Source organism: Daphnia carinata, chromosome 10 (assembly GCF_022539665.2).
Source record: "Daphnia carinata strain CSIRO-1 chromosome 10, CSIRO_AGI_Dcar_HiC_V3, whole genome shotgun sequence".
In the NCBI taxonomy this organism is placed as follows: domain Eukaryota; kingdom Metazoa; phylum Arthropoda; class Branchiopoda; order Diplostraca; family Daphniidae; genus Daphnia; species Daphnia carinata.
In genome coordinates this window covers 6268313-6291810 of record NC_081340.1, presented here as the reverse complement: position 1 = coordinate 6291810, position 23498 = coordinate 6268313, and the positions used below count along the sequence as shown (strand labels likewise).

Below are 23498 nucleotides of genomic sequence, written 5' to 3'. Positions count from 1 at the left end.
CAAAAGAGGCAAACAGGTTCGTTGCCCCATCAGCTGTTGTTTCACCAAGCCAAAAATAATATAAATAAAAAAATTTCAAACTTACCCCATTTCCTATCGAATTCGCCGATGGTCAGAATTTCCGGGGGCCAATTTAAACTAAACGTTAGATGACGTGTCCTCCGCAATACAAAAAAACCCGAAGGCCTTTTTAGATTCTCTTTTTGCATCTTCAACAGGTTTTCTTTTGTTCTTCTTTTTAAACGTCAGAATGTATTGGCTGTTGCTCCGCACTTGACAACCGTCACGCAGCAGATACACAGATAATGACGATTATGCGCGCTGTTGAGACGTGTGATCGGGTCTTCACATTTTTTTAGGGCAAACTTAAAAAAGGAAAAAAAAATTTAAGTAAATAAATGAAATAAAATGAACAGAAATGAATATATGAAAATATGAACATGTGATAAAAACGAGAAAAAAAAAATAGAAATTACAAACGTCTCGGAAACAGCAGGGAAGGGGTAGTGAACTGTTTACATGGAAATCAAAGATTGGAGAAAGCAAAATATATATGTTTATAATCCTTATAGTTTTGTATGTTAAATCAGCACAATTCAATCAGTGAATTTGAAAACTGAAACAAATTGAATATAGTCACTTTGGATGAAGTGAAAAAAAAAAAAAAAAAAGCCGGTCCATTCTTTTTAATTAACGACGTTACGAAAACAAAGTATTTGTCAATTTACAATACGCAAGTGTTTCAGCCATCTTTGAACACGAGTATTTTTTTTTGCAGTTGCCTCAGGTACTAAAGTAGTTAGTTACAGACTATTTTACCTACCCATCATTTAGGAGGGGTAAACAAAATGTCATGCTTTACTACAATAGCTCTGAGCTCGAATAATACATTGTTTGTTTCTTTTCTTTTCTCTTTTGTAAAAACAAAACAAAACAGAAAAGAAAAACCACAACGACATAAAAGAAATAAAGGTTAAAATAAAATTACCTGATTCATGAAACATTGCACACATCACCCCAATCAGTCAACCAACATATTTTGTGGATCTATCTTTCGAAAAAGATTAAGACAAACAAATATCATAAATGGAATCCCAATTAGTGGGGAACAACAAAAAGGGATTCAGCATTGATGACAAATCAGAACGAATGGGAACAGCAGTGAGTTTTGGTTTTGACATGCAACTGAAAGGAAATGTTGAGTCTATCAACACCAGATTGTACATGTACCAGCAGAGGGATCGCAACCCCATGCTACTTGCATTATAATGAATAATTATGTAATATACTTGTTTATAAATATCTCTTTGAAATCAATTAGAGGAGAAGACTGGCATTCAAGACAGCCCGAGAGTCCGATATTCGAATGGACGATCAAAATCCACACATACAATAAAATCCCTCGATTGTAATTGTATGTTTACCCGGTAGGCTATTCTTTTGTCTTCAATCTTCTTTTCCCTCGCCCGGGAAAACCACCGCCAAGCGGGAAAATATTGAATTTCAATCTTTTTTCTTCAATATTTTCTACTTGTTTTTTTTGTTTTTTTTTTTGTGTGTGTGTGTGTGACGTTTTTGGTACGGTATTATCTTCCATCGTTTCCATCCTTTCGGAAGCCAAAAATAAAGGGAATCATCTTCGGCCGATGTGACAATTGGCCAACGTCAGGCAGCAAAAAACGAGAACGGCAAGCGACGACGTGACGGACGAGGTGGCGGCAGACGCCGTAGAAATGGGCGACGAAGCCGCTGAAACGGCTGAATTAGCTGGAACAACATCGCTGACGTTAGTCGTTTCTCCGACACTCACTTGAATAGCGGCAGCAGCATCATCTCCTGCGCGTTTTCCGACAAAAGCACAACCAAAACAAATCAACAACAACGGCGAGAGAGAGACAAAATCGACCGTGACTGTTTCGCATCATGCATGGATGAACTCCCCCCCCCCTTCCAACCACTATATTTTGTTGTTGTTGTTTTTTTTTTCACGCCCGTTTCCAACCACTTCTACCACGCATCACAACTTGAAAATAGCTTTCACAGTATTCGACTAAGCCTCGCTACACGAGGATGGCAAAACTCGTCCATTAGAATATTTCGGGCGTTGTGTTGTCGTCTACTAGTTCATTCGCGGGGCTTAATTGTTGATGCGCTTCAAAAGAGCTGGGCGACTAACTTGTAAATGTACATAGTGGACGCGGATCTACATCTCTTCGATATGCACGCGGCCTTCCAAAAAAAAAAAAAGGTTTAAATCCTTAAAAAAAAAAAATAAATAAAAAAGCCCGGCTTTTTGTTTTACAGTTGCCCACCTCCAATGTCCAAGATTGCTAGAACTGTGACCATTTCATGCGTGCGATACGACGTTTTTTTTTTTTTTAAACTCAACGCCTGGCTGTACGTAACAATCTGAATGCGCGTTGTCTCTATAGAATGAAACACATCAATCACTTCGATAAGTATTACCTTCTGAAACGTAGACCATGGTGCTGGCCGGCTCGGCGTTAGAGGGAGAGCACGTGTAGTTGCCCGAGTCGGCGTCCGTTACGTCTCGTATTGTCAACTGGCTCGTGACGGTTCGATCCGCTGCATCTTCCTGTTGCTCGCCGCCGTTCATCATCAAGTTGCTTTCAATCTCGGTGACGACCTCGACTCGAGGACGAGCCCTGGCTTTTGTCCGGCTGCTGGACGGCGAACTGCTGCTAGCAGCGTCCATCGCTGTTTTGGAACTGCTGCTGCTGTCAGCCATCGAGTCATAATTGATCATCCGATCATTGTGATACCAAAAGACAAACTGTGGCTCCTGAGGAATCTAAACGATGGTTTAAAAAAAAACATCAAATAAAATGGGCCAATGAATAAGAACGTCATGGGCGATGTATCTATTTTTTACATTTCTGATGATGCACGTCAACTGGATGGCGCTGCCCATGTCGACGTGATATTCACTGCCACCGACGATGGACGTGTCCGGTACGATGACACTGACATTGTAGTAAAAAATCCTGATGCCCGTTTCGGTCGATACCTTAAAGTTCGTTGATCATTTGATGATTGACATTTGAATCCGCTTTCGACAACACTTAAAAATTGCAACACATTTCGCCGCAAACGTTGGCAATGTTGGAGCGAAATCGTTGATTATCGGTTGGTATTTACGTGCACAAAAACCTACCTGACATTCGTAGAGGCCTTGATCGATGAGGGCGGCGTACTTGATCTGCAAGGTCCATTCGCCTGTCCCTTCTGCGTGCAAAACTCGGAACCGCTCGTCCTTGTTGTAGATGTGCCGGCCAGAAGCCACGATTCGCCAGTCGGGCAACCTCACCCACGAGACCTAAACAACAAATTAGAATCAACGGTGAAACGTTTTATCCATTGAACCGTGATGCAAGAAAGCAGACAACGCAACACAAATCGAAATCGAACGCTTTCTTATAGCGCCATTAAATTTTAAATTCACTTAAAATCGAATACATCCTGCGAGTCCGTCTTGCAAGCGCGCACGCATGCAAATATCGCATCGAAAATCAGCATGGATGGATAACCCAAACATAGATGCAACGTAATGTTATGTGACGTTACATCAACATCGATTTTTGTTTTAGATCTTTTCGTAGCAAAAAAATAAAAAATAAAATAAAATAAAAATAAAATAAAACTTCTACCACTTGACACCGTGACAGTCCTCTCGAGACATTTGATGGCCAATTCGACCACGGTTGTATTATTTTACAAGGCCCATATTGTCTAATTGTATCCCAACAGCTGGTCCCTCGCCGCTCTCTGTTTCCAAAAATATATATATATATATATATATATAAAAGGGGCAAGGATCTAACGTCATCTCTTTTACTTTCAGACTATCTCTGTAAAGTTGCACTTTTGCCTTTCGGATTGCATTTACAGATGCGACTGACGTTAACAAGCAACGCGCACACAAGACACGACCGAAGGTAGAACGCAATCCAATTACTTTATCGGCGAACAAACGATGGACTACACTCCCTCCCAAAAAGCTTTTACGATCCGCAAGGTATACGTTTCCAACTTGCCAAAAAAAAAAATAAATAAAATAAAAAATAAATAAATAAATAAAAAGAAAATAAATGAAAGAGACCCCAACCTGAAAGTCCTCGCTAGTGTCCACTAGGCAATGCATAAAGATGTTGCCGTTGAGCGACGTCTGAACGGAGATCATCGCCTTTGGGGGTACGTCGTCGCTGGCGAGGTACGGCGCCGAGTCGGCGACTGGTGACATGGATTTCATCATCGTCCCTGCTTGCACAGCAGACCGTTTCACGCTGGCATTTCTCGACGTGGAATTGCCGTTCCGTTTGTGGTGATGATTATTGCGAACGATCTGCTGATGCGTGCCACTTCGTTCTATTTCAAAACAGAACGCAAATCAGATGAAATAAAAGCTTACACGCGAAAATTGTCCCTTGCAATCAAGGATAAAGTAAAGCTAAATTGACATAGATTGGCTACAAAAAACAAAAACAAAACAGAGGGGCAAAAAAAAAAGGTTAAAACTAACGAAGAGATACAAATAGGCACAACCGGACCGAAGGCCAAACTCTTCTATTGCCGTTGCTACGCTAAAAAAAAAAAAAAGGAACAGAATTCGGCCTCTTTAGGTGATCAAAAGAACTTTGTGTCTATGTTTGTTTTTTTTTGCCTCAGGTCGTTATGAAAGTCCACTGCGGAGCAACATGTCACGAATGAGCATTTTTTTTTTTTCTAACACGTAACAAGCTGGGCAGGAAATCTTTCCTGCTCATCTGAGCCTATTGCCAAAAAAAAAAAAAAAAAAGACGAAAAGCCCTTGCCCATTGGTGAACCATACAGTCACCGAGGCCGGACCTTTCATGTCATCAGCTGTAGATTTGGGGTTTATTTCCCCTCGTCTGAGCCTCCATGACATCACGTCCGATAGGTCTAGCCGAAAAAAAAAAAAAAAAAAAAAAAAAAGAAACTTTCCAGGGCAGCCGTACAAGTCGTTAAGGCAGCTGTTTATGACACAGTCGCGGTACGCGTTACATGCGACATTTAAAGGAAAAACATAACTAGCTCCTAATCACGTAGTTAGTTGCTATACAAAATAGGCCGTACTCACCGCGATTGGAAGCGGTGGCCACTAGAAGAAAAGCGAGCGCCATCAGGAGCCACGGCATCGTAAACAACCGTCGGATCGGGAACCGCTGCCAAGTCGAAATAAAAAGGGGGGATATTGAACAAATGAGGAAATGACTTTTTTTGCACTGATTTAATTCACTAATGTTTGGACGTTTTTCAAAGTCTACGCAACAGAAATCCTTTTTTTTTTTTTAAAGAAGATAAATAACGTAAAAGAGGAGGGCATTGGATACGTTACCTGGTTCATTGTGGTTGTTGGTTGTCGTCCGCGTCACAATCCATCCACGACCGTCTGCGAAAAAAAAAGAGAAATTTTAGATTAAAAAAAAAAAAAGCAATGCAAAATGCTTTAGTAATGGCATTGAAATTTCAGAGACATAAATGCACATAAAAATGCACTCTGCGAAATTGCCGACGGTTCAGCGCAATCCCAATCACGGGAATCAAATCGCAAAAGCAATATAACCGATATAAATATAAACAGCGAATAGGAACGTTTGATTTCAGTTATTTACAATAATGATGGCCTGACATTGTACTAGCCTATATCGTTTCCGTCAAATAAACACGACCGTTAAATGCCACGGTAAAATACAAAATCAAGAACCCAACATTTTGTCTTGCTGATCATCATCCAAATTTGATCATCTCTTCTATTCATCCGCCAGAAAGCCAACAAACAATTTCAAACGAACCTTCTACCCTCAAAAAATAAATAAATAAAAAATGCCTCCGGAAAAGAATTTAAGATTTTTTCTTGCAGGGCGTATTTCAATTTCGTTCACCTGCCTTTTGTTCACGATCCCCTGCCCGCCTGTCATCTCCCGCCCCCCCCTCCACTCCCAATCCTTATTACTTAATAGAAAAGACTACGATATTAGGTGAAAAACAAAAAGAGGAGACCTTGTATCTAAGCGAAACAAAAGGCATCACGAAGAAATAGAAGCCAGCCACTAATGCAAGCGTGAATGCGGTCAAAAGACGGGGAACGATGTTGGCCGCATATCGCCAAACCCCCTCCGCCGCTGGATAACACAAAAAGATTTGATACAATGCGCCAGAGCAACAGGATTATACGAGAAAGAAGGTTTCTTTTTATGTTTTTAGCTGTTGCTCTTGTTTATACCCAGCACACCAGCATTTATATACGCAGTGTAAAAGCTTATCTCGGTCCGCCAATGGACGAAAAACAAAAAAATAAATAAAGCGACCCATCCGTTCACCTACCACCGAAACAAAAGAAGAACAAAGTCAGTTTACACTCAGTAACCATGGTACCGAAAAGGGGGGAAAAAAAAGGGAAAAAGCTTCAGTGTACTTCTATGTATACCTGCTGTGCCAGAAGCAAAAGGACCCATGCAACAACGCCCCATTTTCTTCCCCTTGAATCTCCACCCACATGTTAGCGAGACCATTGGTTGAAATCCAATTTTTCACGTTGAAAAAGCCACACAAAATAAAAAAAAAAAGAGATATGCATAAACAATTTTTTTTTTGTTGGTCCGATTTCCATATCGGATATGTCGTTTGACTAGAGCCTTCCTCCTTTTGAAATCCTCTACACACACACACACACACACACACACATACACACCAAAAGGAAACCACACATCAAACGAAAAAAGAAAAAAAAAAAAAAAAAAAAAAGGGGACCGGAAATTTGAATGGTGACTGTTGAATGTCGATTCTTATGCGCCATAGAATTGTGGTACGCGTATGAGAAAAATTGAATATTCCATTTAAACTCTACGATCCATACGAAATAAGCGGCAGAGCTTCTTTTCTTTTTACAGTGAACGAACGATATGATAATGTCGTGATCGGGAAAGGAAATAAAAAAAGAAAAAAGATTGAATTTATTACCTCGATCTAAAAATAGGAACATTGTCCAGTCTGCTGGACGTGAGGGGGGTGAGCACATTTTCGCTGTTGGCAAGGACATTGCGCATCGATACTTCTTACAAATTTAAACCATCAATGCCACAAGAGCTGTGCAATTTCGGATCCAAAATAGAAACGAAGGGAAATGTTGGAACTGGATTGTTTCATTAGCGTTTCTTGTTAATATTTCAAATTCAACATACACCCACGAGCACAGAGACATATCCTTTGCGACCCCTAATGACAATTCGCTACTTGTTTCATTAAAGCCGTGAAATTGCAATTCTGTTTCCATTCGGGTCTTTTCAAAATAGCCAACCTGGCGACTCGGTGAAATCTATCGAACGCACGACGGACTATTTTTTTTTTTTTTGTATTGTTGTTTTTGTTTCTTCAGATGATGCAACGTCGTATTTAAAACGGGCAGTTCCATTGCATTTGAATTTCATGCACACGTACGCCATACTAGGAAACAAACCCCATGTACGCATTGCAACAGTTTCAAATGCTTTATGGATATTCAGCTAGTCCACAACGATCCCACGAAATTGTTAATAAACCCATCTTCCACTATATCTTTCGCAAAAAAAAACAAAAAAACATCCTTTACCTTCGTACGAGCTTCCCTTATCGTTGTTTTCGAAAACATTCGCTATGATACGACGTTCGTATAGCTGCAAAATCTATTCATGTGTTTTTCTTTCTTTTTTTTTTTTTTTTTTTTAAAGAAGGTCTACGTTCTAGACTCCGCAAAAGGCACAGGCTGCAAATAAAACAGCGTTCCCAACGTCTTGGCGTATTCGTATATAAATGTAATCAAGACTACATATCAAGTAGGCAGACAGTAAATAGGGAATAGGAAAAAAAAAAGAATGGAGGGAGAAAAAAAAAATGATGAAAAGAAGGAAAAAAAAAAAAAACGAAGACTACTCTCCGGATGGAAATGGGTTTTCCAACATTATTTGAATGTCAGACATAGCCCATTGTTGTTCACGGGGGCCTATAGAATACACGCCTCTTATTGCAGGTCATTATTCGCAGACCGGGCCTGCAGAAGAGAAAGCAAAGAACTCGGCAAATCTCCATTCTGTTTATCAATAGACCACATCCAGCAGAAAATGATTCAAGTAAAATTACACAACGTTTAAATCATTATTTGGCATTTCTCTCGATTTTTTTTTTTTTTTTTTTTTTTTTGAAAAGTAAATCAAATTACTGTAAAGCGTTAGAGTGAACGAGGGAAGCAGCTGATAGCCCATGGCCCTTGGCAGCTCTTCCCCCTTTTTTTTTCTTTTTCGCCAGAGAAAATAAACCAATTATCGAAATGTTGCCCCATCTGTGTCTTTTTGATACGCATATGGCCCGCTTGCGTGTCGTTGAAGTGTATCCAGGTAGAAAAATGGGGGCAAAAGAACGACCAGGCCGAAATAAGAAGGGGAAAGAAAAAAAAAAAAAAAAGCGAACAATGTTTAAGAAAATGGCTTCGTTGCGAGCAAAGTTGAAAGTTGTTGTTCGAAATGCACCTCAACTCCACGAGAGATAAAGAACGATTGATTTCTCGTAAATGCTTCCCCCCTTCCCTCCCTATAAAAACAGCTATATATATATACCCCTATCTATTTGCCTTTTACGTAGGCCATGACCTATAGAAAATTGATTAAGTCTCTTGGCATCAATTTCCTAGCCAAGTGAATCAATAAAACATGCTTTTCGATGCAATCCCAGATTTATAACGGGGAGTTGTCTCCAAGATCTCTCTGATTGAAAAGAAGAAGGTACGATCTAGCTACACAAAATGCAGACAATTCGCATTGAATAATGTAAAAGGGGGGGGGGGGGGGAATGGAGTCGACAAAACGAGGAAGTCGGGTACGTAAAAATAGACTGGCCCGTGTTGCATAATGAATGAGATGAACTTTGGACGCGTAGGGTAAAAAGCTGGACGCATTTTTTTTTTTCAAAGAGCTAATCCAGCACTAAAGATTGAAACTTTGAAGTGCGTACAGCGTAACGGGGCTGTTGAGACAAACAATTTGGCGACTCGAGAATTAGATTGCGCAATTCAAATCGGGCGTTGATATGCAGTGCGTGCGCGATAAATAGCCAATTTCATTCTGTTTAAAGGTTACTATGTACACGTACACTAGCCAATGTGTATGCTCTCCGACGATCGGCGTCTTGCATTTTTACTTGTTTCCTTCTATTTTGCAGTTCTCTTATTTCCGATATACTACAGAAAATCGACTGAACTTGTTTGTTTGTTTTTTAGCCAATTATAAACACACGCAAAAAAGGGGGGGGTGCGTTTTGATGCGCCGTGTTCGATTTTGTGTAACCTTTAGATGCTAACCATCCGACGGGAAAGATCGAACGCCCAACAGTGAAAATCAATGTGAAACAGCATGCAGGATGCATTATAGACGTGCATCTATAAAAGAAGATGCAATCTCAAATTGTGTTGCCAACACACACACACACACACACACACACAAAAAATTAGTTAGCAGAACTCGGGATGTATATACTATGTAAAGGGTTAATCCGTGAATAGACATAACGTTTAAAACCCAATAAAAAAAAAATAAGAAATCAAAATGATTTCTTTCTTTATACATATATAGATATATATAAATATCCATTTAACATTAACCAGTTAAGAAGCAGAGGCGGAATCGAAAGGCTTTTTCTATCCAGTAGATCAGACGATCGGCCCGATCCAATCAAGCGGATCCGCTTCCTTTTGCCTCGGGTGTTCTAGCGATTCGATTCCGGCCGACTTTTTTTTTTTTTTTCCAGGCCTCTATAGTCCCATTCAGAAAAAGGAAAAATCCAAACGTCTTACATCAAGATCCTCATCGTGACGACGACGCCACACCCTGTCTCTATGAGGCTGTTGGGATATATCGGCCTTTTCTGTACCTACTCGAGGGACGTTTGGAGCCCATCCCGTGATGAATAGTTTCCGTTCTTTTTCCTCTCGTACTCCCAACCCCCCCCCCATCCAACCCCACCTCCAGTAGTTTCATCGATGTGTATCCATCCGCTTTGGCACCCTTCCGGGCGCGAACCCTTGTCTCTTTGATTTTCGTTTTTCATCGGCTCACACCCATCGCCAATCTCTAAACAAACGTACGGGGAGCCATAGGCACAACGAAGAACGTGCACAACAGCCTTCGGTCGTTTCCCCGTTTGATCCAATTGTTTCCAACAACACTATTTGAGTACGCGAGCGTATAACGATAGCGAAATCAACGCGTCAAAAATCCAAAATTTTCAAATAAGAAAAAAAAATAAATAAAATAAATAAATAAAGTTTCTCTATTTAAGATCGTCTTGTGGGACTGTCAAACGAAACAATAGGATGAGCTCCCCCTCAACGACGATTTAGATCTTGACGCTCTTATCGTAACGCTAAATCGTACAAACGACGCAAAGAAAAAGAGCAATTTTTTCATTGCATTTCTTTTTTTTTTTTTTTCGCAATGAATCAATTGATTAGAGAAATAACAACCACAGGAGGACACGGTATCTCGTCGCTGTCTATGACAAATTGCATTGACAAGAAGCGGTGGGGGCCTACGCTTCGAAATTTATCAGCTCTCATCCGTTTGTATCAAAGGTATGGCGTCATTATAAATAGCAGTTTTCTTTCCCCAAAAAGCCGAGACAGAGGTCACCCACCCTCCCCCCAACGAAAAAAAAAAAGAAATCATCGCGTGTGTTGCTCTTAAATCATCGGAATGGATGTCATTACCCCAATGGAGAAAATTGGTCTATGTCTTCAAAAAATACTTTTTTTTTTTTTTTATCTTCTTCTGCCCGTCATCGTCATTCCATTTCGTAGACGATTGGCCCCGGAACGCCCAAGCTCTGTAATGGCCTCGTAAAAAAAAAAAAACGAATTTTTCATTGCCCCCATTCACTTTTTTTTTTTCGATTTTATTACAGAGCCATGTGCGTATTTTTGAGAGAGAGAGAGACGTAGAGAGAAAAGTGAGGAAAAGAAAAACAAAGCGAAACAAATCAATATGAAAGAAAATAATACTTGACTAAAACGATCAATCTGAGACGCAAATCAATTCACGAAACGTTCGTCAATCCCACATAAACGCCCCCGTTTTCATCTAAATCATGTTCCCTTCCCGAAATTTATATTTAAAAAAGAAGAGAAACGATGGGGACGGATAAAACAAAGAAAAGTTTTGGCTGCGTTTCAAAATGAAAACTACTTGATTGAAAATGGCAGCTTCCAAATTGGGCAGTAAATAAATTCGTGTGGAAATGCCTATGGCTGCACACCCACACTCCTTGTGCTCACTGCTCTCTCGCCCTCCACTCTCCCTTCGGTTCACGCATCTGTCAGATCTCGTTGCAACGTCGGCTGCTTCATCCCCTACTTTGTTATGCATTTCGCCCCATACCCGAGCACGCTTACCAAGAATAGACGAAACCGTTGCTGCATCGATGTGTGTGTGTGTGTGTGTGTGTGTGTGTACCTATTAAACAGCGCGTGTTGTGCGTGACGCGGGCCAGGCTCTATTTACTGCCTAGCGGGAACTGAAGCATTTTATGCAACTCCTCCCTCTTCTGCTGCAACTGATATTGCCCCATACTCTCACATCTCTCGTCAAGAAGAAGGCAAAAAAAAAAAAATAAATAAATAAAAAAAAACTGAAGCAAAAGAAAAAAAAAAAAAGGGCATTAAAATGTCGCTTTTGATACACCCACAATCTTTATGCTATTCTGACGCTATTTTGCGCCCGTCTCAGCCGTCTCAATCGATTCAACTTCGTTTTGACTAAATGTGCTCGTCTTTGACAATCGGATTCGGTAAAGCTTGAAAGTATCCACGTTATTACGACAGTGACAGGCACACAAAAAAAAAGGCAAAGGAATTTCTTTCTTTCTTTTTTTTTTCAAAATAAAAAAAAAAAGAAAGAAAGAAGTTGTTATGAATCGCATAACATGCTTCCGGATGAATCTGTCGCGCGCTGCGATTGGCAGCTGAAAGAAGAACCAATGGCATTTGCTTATTCTCTGACATTCCAGACATTTCGTTTGAAAAAAAACAAAAAAAAACAAAAAAAAAACTGAACGATAACACGAAAAAAGATAACGAAATGAAATAGAAAAAATATGGCGATAGTACAAACTGCTAGTCAATCTGTCTTTGTCTCTCATCCAAATGCAATAATAATAACCTTAACACGTGCCTAGAAAATTTCATTTTCTTTTTTGCCTTAATAAAAACAACTGTTCAACAAATGCCATTCATCTTTCCACGCCGCGCACATACACACACACACAAAAAAAAAAAAACGTAGCAAAATAACATCTTTATACAATCGGGCACGATTCGGCAAGACGAGCGAAAAAGAAAAAGGGGGAAACTTCGGGGCGTGTGATGAACGTCGATGATAACATCAGCCAATGTCTACATGTAGGTGCTAGCTGCGTATACATATATATATATATATATATATATTTATAGTGAATAACATCAAAAGGAGAGCGAGAAAAGTTTCCCTTGTGGCTATAGATTGGCCCGTTAGGTCTCGATAGCATCTCGTCAGACGATTCGAAATGCGGGGCCCACCGTCTCCATCGGTTTCTGGAAGTGGCGGGGCCTATTTTGAATTCAGAGCGCATCACCGTCGCTACGTATAGCGACCTCATTGCAAAAGAATAGATGTCGAACAAACTGACATACTGTACATTCAATCAAACTTCAATCGAACCCAGTGGATGTACAAGTGGAGGCTGCTGAGCCTCCGACTATCTGAAAAGCTATTTTCAATTGATGCTATTTCCCCCCGCCCCCCTTGCCTCGGAAAAAAAAAAAAAAAATCTATGGACAATGTGAAAAGAGAGATGGCCGTCGCAATGCAGTTCCCCAATAGACTCACGCTCAGCGGACAGCGCCCGTCACGGTCGTTACCCTCCCCCTCCCTTTTTTTTTAACGTGCATAAATTCAAAGGGTATAACGTTGGACTCTTTTGTTTTTATCGTCTAGTGTTGGGAGGCTCAGTTCTAAAAGTTCCAATTGTCTACTCAATGGCCGATGAATTCTGACGGTTATTAGACGCGCCTGTTTCCGACATCATCCGGTCCTAAATTTTTTTTTTTTTCGCCCCACTTTAATAAACTGACTTCAACATAAAACGAAAAACAAATTCCAAATAAAAAAAAAATAACAACACGACGTGTTTTTGTTTTGTTTCAAATGCAAATAAAATCGAATAAAATTCCGAGAAAATTCTTTTGCATATCCGATGACGAGGATAAAGTATTGAATATTTTGTTATTTATAAGATGCAATGTAAAAAAAAAAAAAAAAAAAAAAAAAAGAGGCAAGTAGGGAGGATAAAACGATCGATAAAGTAGGGACGACACCTCGAGCGGGAGCGTGTACAAATGTACAGAGGGGACGGGCCACAGAAAAAAACAAACAAACAGTGGCAGCAGCTTTACGAATTAGGATTATAATAGAAACAAACGGATATGCTAACGGATGTAATGACACTGCGTATCATGGTCAATAATACCTAATGCCCCGGTAGCTAATTCAATTGTTTCTCTCTATCTATACGCTGCAACATTGTCTTCTTTTCTTTCACGCATCTCTTCGTGCGCCAGGTATAAAAGCAAAACAAAATGAGGGGGGGAGCCACGGGCTATGAAGGAAAAGCTTTGATTCGAGTTTGATTATTATACGCATCCGTTGCCATTGAAGAAAAGGGAAACAAGCACAACACAAAAGATGTGCCGCGTGTAATCAATTATACCCGAAGCGGCGGAAGGGTAACGTCAAAGTACGCGAAGGTTAGTGGCGCACCTTTTCAGGTGGAGTCTCTCTCTCTCTCTCTCCCTCTATCTCTCTATATGTCGGTACAGTTAATGCGATGCCATGTTGTATATAGACGTCGTCATTTTAATGCGCGTACAATGTGCGTTACGAGCTTTTGAATAGCTGTACGCATTATCTCTCTCTCTCTCTCTCTCTTCATTTTTTGTAGGTAACACAAAAAAAAAAGAAGCATCGCCGCATTGAAAAAAAAAGAAAACAAACGAAATGCGCACTATACGGGCGCACCCCATTTTGATAATTGTTCACCCTTTAATGGTTCGCTTTCTTTTTTTTTTATTTGCCCCAGGTAAGATGAAAATATTCAATTAGTCTCTAATGAGCTTCTTCTCTTTCCCAATATAAAGCAAAAAGAAAAGGTGCGTTAGTAGTATTTGACATGCCACCAATGCAAGTCGATTCGGTTAGAATCTCTGCAATTCAATAGAATTTTTTTAAATGATCTAGTCGTCCTTTCAGCCTCAGAAAAAAAAAAGACCATTCGCACAAAGTTGGACGTAGTAAAACATCCGTTTGGTACACGCGTCACGTACTAGATATACACGCAGCCAAGAGCGTGTGTGTTTTTTTTTCAGACGTCACGTTTCTCCCTTTGCCTCCATCCAGTTCTACTGCACTGAGCATCAAAAATCTCAAAAATAAAGTAACCCTCTTTTTCAGAAGGAAGGAATAAACATGTACACTCCACCCCCCTCACTCAGTTCTTCGTTCGTTTCGTAATAGAACTCATTTTTTTTTCTCGAGGAAGGAGAGGGCCATTTGCAAAAGGTCACATGATACGTATTTGACATTTGACGAGCTGTGTAGTTAGAAATCTGAGCCGACTTTGATGAACAAAAGCCTACATTTTTTCAGCTGGCAAAAGGAGAGACTCTAAACACATTAGACAAGATCAACTAATGGATACAACAGCGACGGTCCAACTTTTGCAAGACAGAAGTACCTAACCCCCTCCCCTCCCAGAAAAGGCTTGCGGATAATGTAATGAGGCTCCCGCATTTGAATGCGGGACGACGTGTTGTGCGTGATAGTTGGCCTGTTGGCTATTTCAAAAAGGCGACCTCGGTTTTAAGGGCCAGCTTTACGGCCGAACTTACGGAACAACATCAAGCTAATGCACTAGATGTGATCAAAAAAAAAAAAAAAGGGAAAAAGGGACAGCCTTCATTCTACAGCTCTTTCATCAAATGGCAAGACTTTGAATTGTAAAAGACTTTTACAAAGACATCACAGAGTTAACGAAAGAATTTTTTTTTTAAAGAGAGAGAGAGAGAAGGGGTCATCATCATCCTACTGTGCCGATGGTTTTCTGACGTGTCTCTGTTGTTGCCTCGTGCCGAGTCTCTATCTTTTTTTTTTTTTGAACGTCACTTCTCCCCCCTTTATTTTACCAAGTTAAACCGGCGATGCACGACGGTTTCTCATTCGTCCCGAAAAAGAAAAGCAAGAGAGGCACAAGGAGAGACTATATCATCACGCAACGGTGTCGCGTGAGTCTCATTTTAATGCTGTCAAGGGAGAACTGAAAAGACAGGTTGGTTTATATTCCCAATCCGGCTATAGGTAAACCCCAGCACGCCGCAGTATTTGAAACCCCCCCCCCCCCCCCCAACAACGTTTGTATACCCAACGAAATGCTGTAACTGGCAATAGTTAACACGAATTAACGTGAAACTCGACGATTACTATGCAGAATCGGACACAAATTCCATCAACTGGACGCCCTGAATTATTATCTGTGAATCACGTAGTTGCGATGATGGGCGAAAATGAAGCGTGGCAAGGATTTTTTGAAAGCAAAAAAATCAAATTGAAAACGAGTTTGGGAAAAAATATAGGAAAGAGAAGTTGGGAGGTAAATACACTCGACTTGAATCGATCTAGTGCAGTAGAAAATCGAAGGGAATCTTTTGGCAGCCGGCTCTCCCTTTCCCCATTTCCGCATCAGTTAAGACCTATTGTCGCTAAGCAAATAGACAGGGGGAAGTGAGGGTTGCTTGCAATCATCAACGCCATTATTGAAGACACGAAGAAGCAAAGAAAAAAAAAAAAAGATGAAGGCGTCACATAAGAGGCCAGACAAAAAAAAAAAAAAAAAATAAAGGAAATGCCACGCTCTGCACGTTTTCCTGGGTTTTTTTTTCTCGGTATTTTTAAAATGCGTTCGCCTTTTAGAAAAAAAAAATCATTTAAATTTAAAAACGTGCAAAACTTTGCCTACACTATGAAGCAATTACGGTTAAAAAAAAAAAAGGGCCTTTCCACATCAAACTGAATTCGATAACACGTGCAAAGAATTTTCATTGTGGAAAAAAAAAAAATGGACTCGACTCACGCAGGCGAAACCAAAGGACTCGTAGTTGGCGTGACTAGCCTCATTTAATTTTAAATCCAACCCAACCCGCGGGAATGCAGATGGGTTGGAAGCGAGAAATTTCGCCAGCTCTATTCATCTCCCGGTCGTGCAGCTCTTTTTAATAATAATAATAGCAAACAACAAGGCGACCGTACATATGAGATAATCCACTCTACATTTACGAAATGCGTCGTGCATCCCAGGCGCCGAGCTGCGGAAAGGTCTGACACTAATGGAGTTTCAATGCGCACAACTGCTTCCATTTGGGCGGCGTCGTAAACTTGCGTTTGATTCAAAATGAAGACAGACGGCAAAAAGGGGGAGATCTTACTTAGAACGCTGGATCGCAAAAACCTGTTTCCCATTCGAATGCGCGCGTGTACGCTCAGCTTGAACCTCAGAAATCGCAATGAAAATAGCCCCGCAAAAATCTTTTCGCCATTAACAAAAGCATTTCCAAAGGCAAAATCCAATACGCAAATGAAGAACCCCATCACTAACGAGAACAAAAAGAATTCTCTCATCATTTTCGCTGGAGAAGTTAGACGGAAAACAAACGACGACTATGTCACGTCTCCGAAGATGTACCTCCCCCTTCCACGTAACAAAAGAAATCAAAAAAAAAAAATAAATAAAAAATACGGCGCTAGAATCTGACGACCAGGCCGAGCGGAATAAATAGAAGAGCAAGTTGCACGAAGACACATCATCAAAAGACTAATTGGGATTCTTCCTCTTATTCCCCCCCCCCCCTCCCCTCCCTTCTGCTCTTGTTCCGTCTTGCTCGTCCACGTACATCGCGCCCTCTGTACGTGTATGTGCCTCTCAAGTGTATTGATTGATTGTCGGCCTATGATGATGTTGGGAAGCAACCGACGTACCCGCCAATAATGGGGACCCCCAAGATTTCTCGGCCGCCCTCCAGAGATGTCTGTTCTATAATAAGCGAAAAGACTTCAAGAAACTGCTGCCCCCACTCCAAACAAACAAAAAAAAAAAAAAAAAAAAAAAAAAAAAAAAAAAAGAAAATGAAGAGACTTTAGGAAAGAGAAATAAAACGCGAGTAAGCTGTAACCTCCATCGGGTAATAGGATTAAAAACCCTGGAAAAAGATGTACGTGTAGTGCATGTATACCGAGTATGAATAGGAGGTAGATATATGTATATCGAAAGGATTAGAAATGTTCAACAAGGAAAATCGGTCGTCGAGTAAATGCAACGCCGGTACGAAATTGAAGGCCAATCTCATTTTCGTGACTAGACTGGAAACCCTATTTTAATAAGCTCGAATGATAGCAGAAAAAAATATATATATACTGTATATATACTGTATATCAAAAGAAACTGACCATTCGTCAGACTGTGAAAGAAAAGGCCCTGAATGCTTGCGGTACATTGTTCCGATTTCGGACGATTAAAAAAAAAAAAAAAAAAAAAAAAAAAAATGGACGGCAACATTGCTTTCACCAAATTGATGGTATGATGATTACAACATATGTTTTCGATTGCAGGAATTCGGGGGAAACGTCCGCAATGTGAATGAAGCCAAATGAAATATTCATAGTCAACTATTGACACTTACTTGGTCCCGATAATCAGCCAGAAGCGGACGCATCCGCTAGGCGATTGAAGCTCTCCGATTCGTCGAAACGTCTTGATGAACGGCCGCTGTTGAGATCTCTTTTGAACGGTTCACTGGTCCGACCTAATGCAATCAAAAACAAACAAGCAATTAGAATAAAATCAAATAAATAAATAAATAAAAATCATGTATCGTGGTGACTATTCATTGGGCAAACGCACGTGAGCATTGAATCGTTGATAATTGTTGAGGCCAAATCGCTACTAATTCATATGTACCCCAATACGCCATACACGCTGGGCAAGGAAACGCACTAGCCCAACAAACGATGCCTAGATTACATGTATACATCAGAGAAATAGGAGTCAATCTAAAAGCATGTGAATGGCGTGTCTGGAAAAAATCGGCCAACTGTCCCAACGACCCTGCAATCAAACAGAGTGGTGTTTGTGTGTGTGTGTGTGTGTTTGTGTCTGTGTACGAGACGCTACGTCATCAAGATGTCACTGCCAGAAAGAGATGAAACGCAGCAAAAGAACGAACAACAAATAAAAAAGAAACATCAATAAAATCACGATGGCGCCACTAAACAGGTCATCTTAATCCGCCCCTCCCTCTTTTTCTTTAAATATTTCGCTTCATTCCACTCGTTTCGAAAAGGACGTTGCAAACCTCGACATTTTAAAAGGCGATCAAAAAGAAAGCGGTTAAAACATTTTCATCGTCAAGTCTCAATCATCGTTTTTGTCTGAAAGAAACGAACAAAATCCCCGATGTCGGTTCAGTTGCGACACGTAATACAAGATGCGTTGGAGTGTTCCATTCACGACAACAGTTAAACTCGTTGGCAAGCAGCTAAAAACAACTGCACGAGTGGAAAAATGTAGAAAATAAATAGGAAGACGAATTGTACGAAATCAAGTCGGTAATCATTACAAAAAAAATAAAATAAAATAAAATAAGGGAAGGGGGGCCTTCCGCCTGGCTGCATCTTTTTGCGCAGAACGTTGACAGTTTGTGCGTGATTGATGTCGACCAACAGCGACATTGATACTCAGTCTACCTCTCGCTAGGAGCGACCCAGTTCCAGGTATACGCACCACGTTTACCATATGCAGCCTCTAAACCAGAAAAGGTTTAAAAGAATGAAAAATAAGAAGCGGAAGCCTTGTTCTAAATCTGACAGCGTCCCTACCAAAGGGATTTATCACAACGTATGTATGTGCGTGTGTGTGTGTGTGTGTCTCTCTCTATATGCGATAAAAATCCACACCAACGCATGGCACCAGCGAATGTCACCCCCTTCACACACACACAAAAAATGGATACAATATGGAACACGTTCGGAATAGTGATAGATAGCGCGGGGATTTCAAAAATAACTTTAAAATAACAGATAAAAAGTGAGAAAGAGAGGTTTAAAAAAAAAATATATAAGAAGTCGCATGCCAGTTACATGTACAGTGCATTTGACTTGATAAATAAATCCGAATCCCGAAGTGGAACGAAAAATGTGTACAACAAATATATATATATATATATATAGGTCGAAATAAAGTATTGACAAGTGTCAATAAAAGCTGTTTGGAATGTCGCCCCTCTTTTTTATGTGCGAAGCGTATATATAATCTGTTTGATTTTGCGCAATTTTCTCAATGTCATATAAATGTGAATATAAAATGTCCGCAATAGAAAATGTGTGGCAATTTTTCAATTAAAATATTTGTCTATCTTTCTTCTTAATGCAACAAAATAGATTCCCCTCTTCCTGGAAAATAGATTGGCTTTATTAAAATATTAATGAAGCCTCGTTTGGTATGCTGATCTCGTGTATACAAGAGCAGTTTCGAGAAACTGAGCGCTCGTCCCATTTTCATTATCAATTCCACGGATAACCCCCCCCCCCCCAACTCCCCCCACAATACAATCAGACAATATATATAATTAAAAATTCGATTCATCTTATAGTAGGCCAACACATTTGCCTATTCAATAGAAGAATTCAACAAAAAAAAAGGACAGCCGAGCAACACGGTGGGTAATAAAAAGCGGCCCTTAACAGCAAGAACCAATTATCGTTCAAATAACTCGATAATCGGCTTTTGCATAGCAAAAAAAGAAAACTTTGCCATTCGTGACAGTTGAACTTCGTAATCATCAAAAAATCAAACTGGCCAAAGAAAAACGAAAACAAAAAACAAAAAACAAATGATAGCGTTACATTTCTTTGACCGGCATAACAAAAAAAAAATCACGGTCACGCATATCCAATTCGTTGTTGTTGTTTTTTTTTTGTTGTTTCCCCAACACCACCTTACGTGTTTTATATAGGTGTGGTTGTGGAAACAAAAGCCGCACGCAAGTTTCTTTCACCCACGCCCCTATACATATGTACACACACACACAAAAAAAAGAAAATCCCGCGTGAGGGTTGAACACACACACACAAACACAAAAAAAAAGCTTTCCATTTCTCTGCTGTCATCCAACGTCAATTGAAAATAACATTTTTTTGCCCTCCCTATTTCTCACGTTATGAAAAGAGAGTGACATATGTGGTTCACGCTGACTCAAAAAAAAAAAAAAAATTTAACCAAAAAACATTTTTTTTTGTTTGGCCCAAATTTTCTTTTTTTTTTAAAGAATCAAGTACATCCGCCCATGCGCGCCATTTGATTAACGACCGCACCTCTATTTACCTGGTCAACTTGCACGAAGAGCGGGAAAAAAGTTTTTGAAAAAAAAAAAAAAAAAAAAAATCTATAGACCATCCCGTTCAGGAGTTGAACCGTGAGCCATATTGATCCAGGTGACTCTATGCTAACAATGTCTCTGATGTTTTTCTCGGGGAAAGAAACCAAGAAGATCCGAGAGACTTCGGCTTGAGGCGGGGGGGGGGGGGGTAGAATAAACAACAAGCAGATGACGATTAATTGCCATTAGTGCGAGGATGGAAGGTAGACGGTGCTAAGTGGGCTCCGTGATTTGCGCGATCAAACGACGTTTCTAGTGAAATCAAAGCGAAGACGACACAAACACAAGAGACGAAGTGAATTGCACGATTGAATTTCTCAAAACTTGCCCCCCCCCCTATCAAGGTGAACAGCTAATAAGCGAGAAATTCAAATTGTTGTAGATTCAATTTTCTTTTCTCCTACGTCTTTTTTTCTCAAAATGGCGAATTAATCCATTTCGCAATGGAGAAAGAATGAACAAACTCTTTCGCGTGTAGCTATTTAGCGCGAGTTTGTTTTCCCAACAGCTGAGCGCATAATATCCGCAATGTCTAAACAGACACCGAGCAAATCCCAGCACATACCCGCACAACAAAGGAATGAGGGCTTAATTTGGGCGTGCACTTGAAGGGTGTCCAGGGCAAAAAAAAAAGAGAATGTCCAGGTATAGTCATCAGTCCAAACAAGAAAATCAAAATGCGCATTGCGCGGTTTCCCTCTGACTATACATGCCACATTTTAAAACTGTGAACACATCTACCCGTCAAAAGTTACGAAACAAAATCGAATCAATAGAATCTTCCCCCGTTCCTCTTATTGAATAATAAAGAAACAAATAATAATAAAAAAAAAGTACAATTGGAGCATCTGAAACACGACCTCTAGTACTTTTATAACAAGCAACTATTCTTCTTCTTCGGGGAGCACTTGTAACTCATTTCTTTTTTTCCCTACCCCTTACTGCTAATGTGGCAAGAGCGTTACGTTAGTTGCGGTAAGGAATACGAATGCGGATGAACCTCCTCCCCACTCTTTTCTTTTTTTTTTTTATTTTTAAAAATTATTCGCGTGATGCGCGAACGTGTAAACCCTTCGAGGCATGAAAGGATTTTAAGAAACAAACAAAGCCCAAGCCGATGGCGAAAAAAATAAAATAAAAATTGAACGCGGGAGCCTACAATGATGGCCGTACAAGGCAAGTTCTCGTTCATTGTCGTGTGCGGGAAAAGCTGATTTACTTGGCTGATGTTACAACGACGCTCGTTATAATAAAGGGCAAAATAAACATCAAGTGGATTGGTTAAGTTTCAACCGTCTCTAGAAAACATACAGCCCCGATTATTTGTTTGTTATGACGTGAATCCCTCGAACGAACAATGATACATTCATCGAAAAGAGGTTCGAATATTTGCAAATCAATGAAGCGTTCAACAAGTCGAGAAAATAAAAAATGTTTTACTTGAAAGATTGGATTTAAAAAAAAAGGGGGGTGGGGGTGGGAAGAATATCGTCCATTGAGTGGAAGAAAACGTTGAACGATTGATTTGCAGTTCCAGTTCATTATAAGGGGGTAACAAGCGTGTTAACACGTTTCCAAAGTTACACGTCACGCCGTTATAATAAGCCAAGAAAGGACAGATATCTTGAAAAAAAAAGAAAGGAAATGAAAACTAAACAGCCTACAGTTCCTAATTAAACAAACTGACAGTTATGGCAAAATTAAGAAAAACGGAGGAAAACAGGAAAAGAGTTTGCTTTTCGAAAATCAAAAGTCGAGTTGTCATCACAAGAGCCAATAGACTTTTCTCCCTCCCCAGAAAGAAAAACAAAAACTTTTCAAATGGAAATTGCTTTGTTATTTATCTCTCTGACGTCTTGACATGTCGCAAACTTCCTTGTTCTATTCAACATTTCCCCTTACATTCGAAAATAATAAAAAGTTTCTCTGACCTGTTAAGGACAATCCAAAAGCAACAACAAAAAAAAAACACAATTCGTTGACAAGGTACTGCTGTCAAATGGCCAGCACTTAACGTCCGACTCATCCGAAAGTCCGTCGATAAATTTTCTTTTTTTTTTTTTAGCTCTGCAAAGCCACAACGAACGAAGACACACACGCGCACATTAAGAGGTTCTCGAAAGATGCGGGTATTTATTTATTTTTTTTTTTTAAATTGATCAATAAATAAAGTTGGTAGACATCCGGCGCAAAAATCCGTCGTCTTTAAATAGGAAAGAAACAAACAAAACAAATAAAAGAAAACTTTTGCGGGACGTTGTGTTATGCACAAGAGTCACGAAGCGACTGGTGATCCCTTCGACTGTCTCGTAGTACATCGTTTTCTCACCCCACCCCCTTACTACAAGTCCCAAAGTCGGATACATCCCTCCCCCCACGTGTGTCTGAACGGGAAAGAAAGAAAGAAAAAAAAAAAGGTGGAGGAAGGACGCAAAGAATTAGAGAAAGGGGGCAGGGCCGGGTGGATGATCAACATCGTCCCGGCCAACATTTTCGTGGCCTTGTGCCTATCTCCGCAAACGTAGAGGGGAGGAAAAAAAAAAAAAAAAAAAAAAAAAAAGAAAATTGCGCGTTTGTGCGCAGACTCACCTTTTATTTTTCATTTTTCTTTTTATGAAAACCGCATCTGGATGTTGGAACATTTGGAATTGGATGCTGTTGATTTAGGCATTTCTTGATTCTCCGTAAATCCCAGCGTTTATGTTTCTTCGTTTATTGGCGTGTCTCTCGTTTCAATATTTGACCAGGAAAAATGAACTTCGGTCCTAAGAAAAAGGGAAAAAAAAAATACAAAACTATTTAGAAAGGTTCGTCAAAAAAATCATTGTTAAATTAATCAATAACACATGTATTAAAAGCTAGCATTCAAGTTTAGAAAATTGAATTTAAACCGAAAAAACGATAAGAAAAAAAAAAAAAA

General features: G+C 39.9%; 1 protein-coding gene across 2 annotated transcripts; it reads right to left on the bottom strand.

Annotated features, from left to right (window-relative positions):
* Window positions 1-219: 219 nt before the first annotated feature.
* On the bottom strand, window positions 220-23278 carry LOC130701312 (uncharacterized). Of its 2 annotated transcripts, none has more exons than XM_057523285.2 (9): window positions 23168-23278; window positions 17825-17947; window positions 5378-5431; window positions 5120-5204; window positions 4127-4386; window positions 3176-3337; window positions 2894-3028; window positions 2467-2812; window positions 220-1836 (listed from the first exon to the last, which is right to left on the bottom strand). In XM_057523285.2, exons 3-9 carry the CDS (start codon window positions 5384-5386, stop codon window positions 1634-1636), a joined length of 1200 nt encoding a protein of 399 aa, XP_057379268.1. In that variant the 5' UTR covers window positions 5387-5431; window positions 17825-17947; window positions 23168-23278; the 3' UTR covers window positions 220-1633. The 2 variants fall into 2 exon arrangements, with proteins under 2 accessions (XP_057379268.1, XP_057379267.1); XM_057523284.2 differs by lacking the exon at window positions 23168-23278 and adding an exon at window positions 22510-22643.
* Between the last annotated feature and the right edge of the window lie 220 nt (window positions 23279-23498).

What these genes read in the sequence shown, in the direction of transcription:
- LOC130701312 (XM_057523285.2), bottom strand. An exon ending in GGCCACCGCTTCCAATCGCG is followed by an intron (nt 4,387 to 5,119) that starts GTGAGTACGGCC and finishes GTTTTGAAATAG; the next exon opens with AACGAAGTGGCACGCATCAG. An exon ending in AAGGCCTCTACGAATGTCAG is followed by an intron (nt 3,029 to 3,175) that starts GTAGGTTTTTGT and finishes ACGAACTTTAAG; the next exon opens with GTATCGACCGAAACGGGCAT.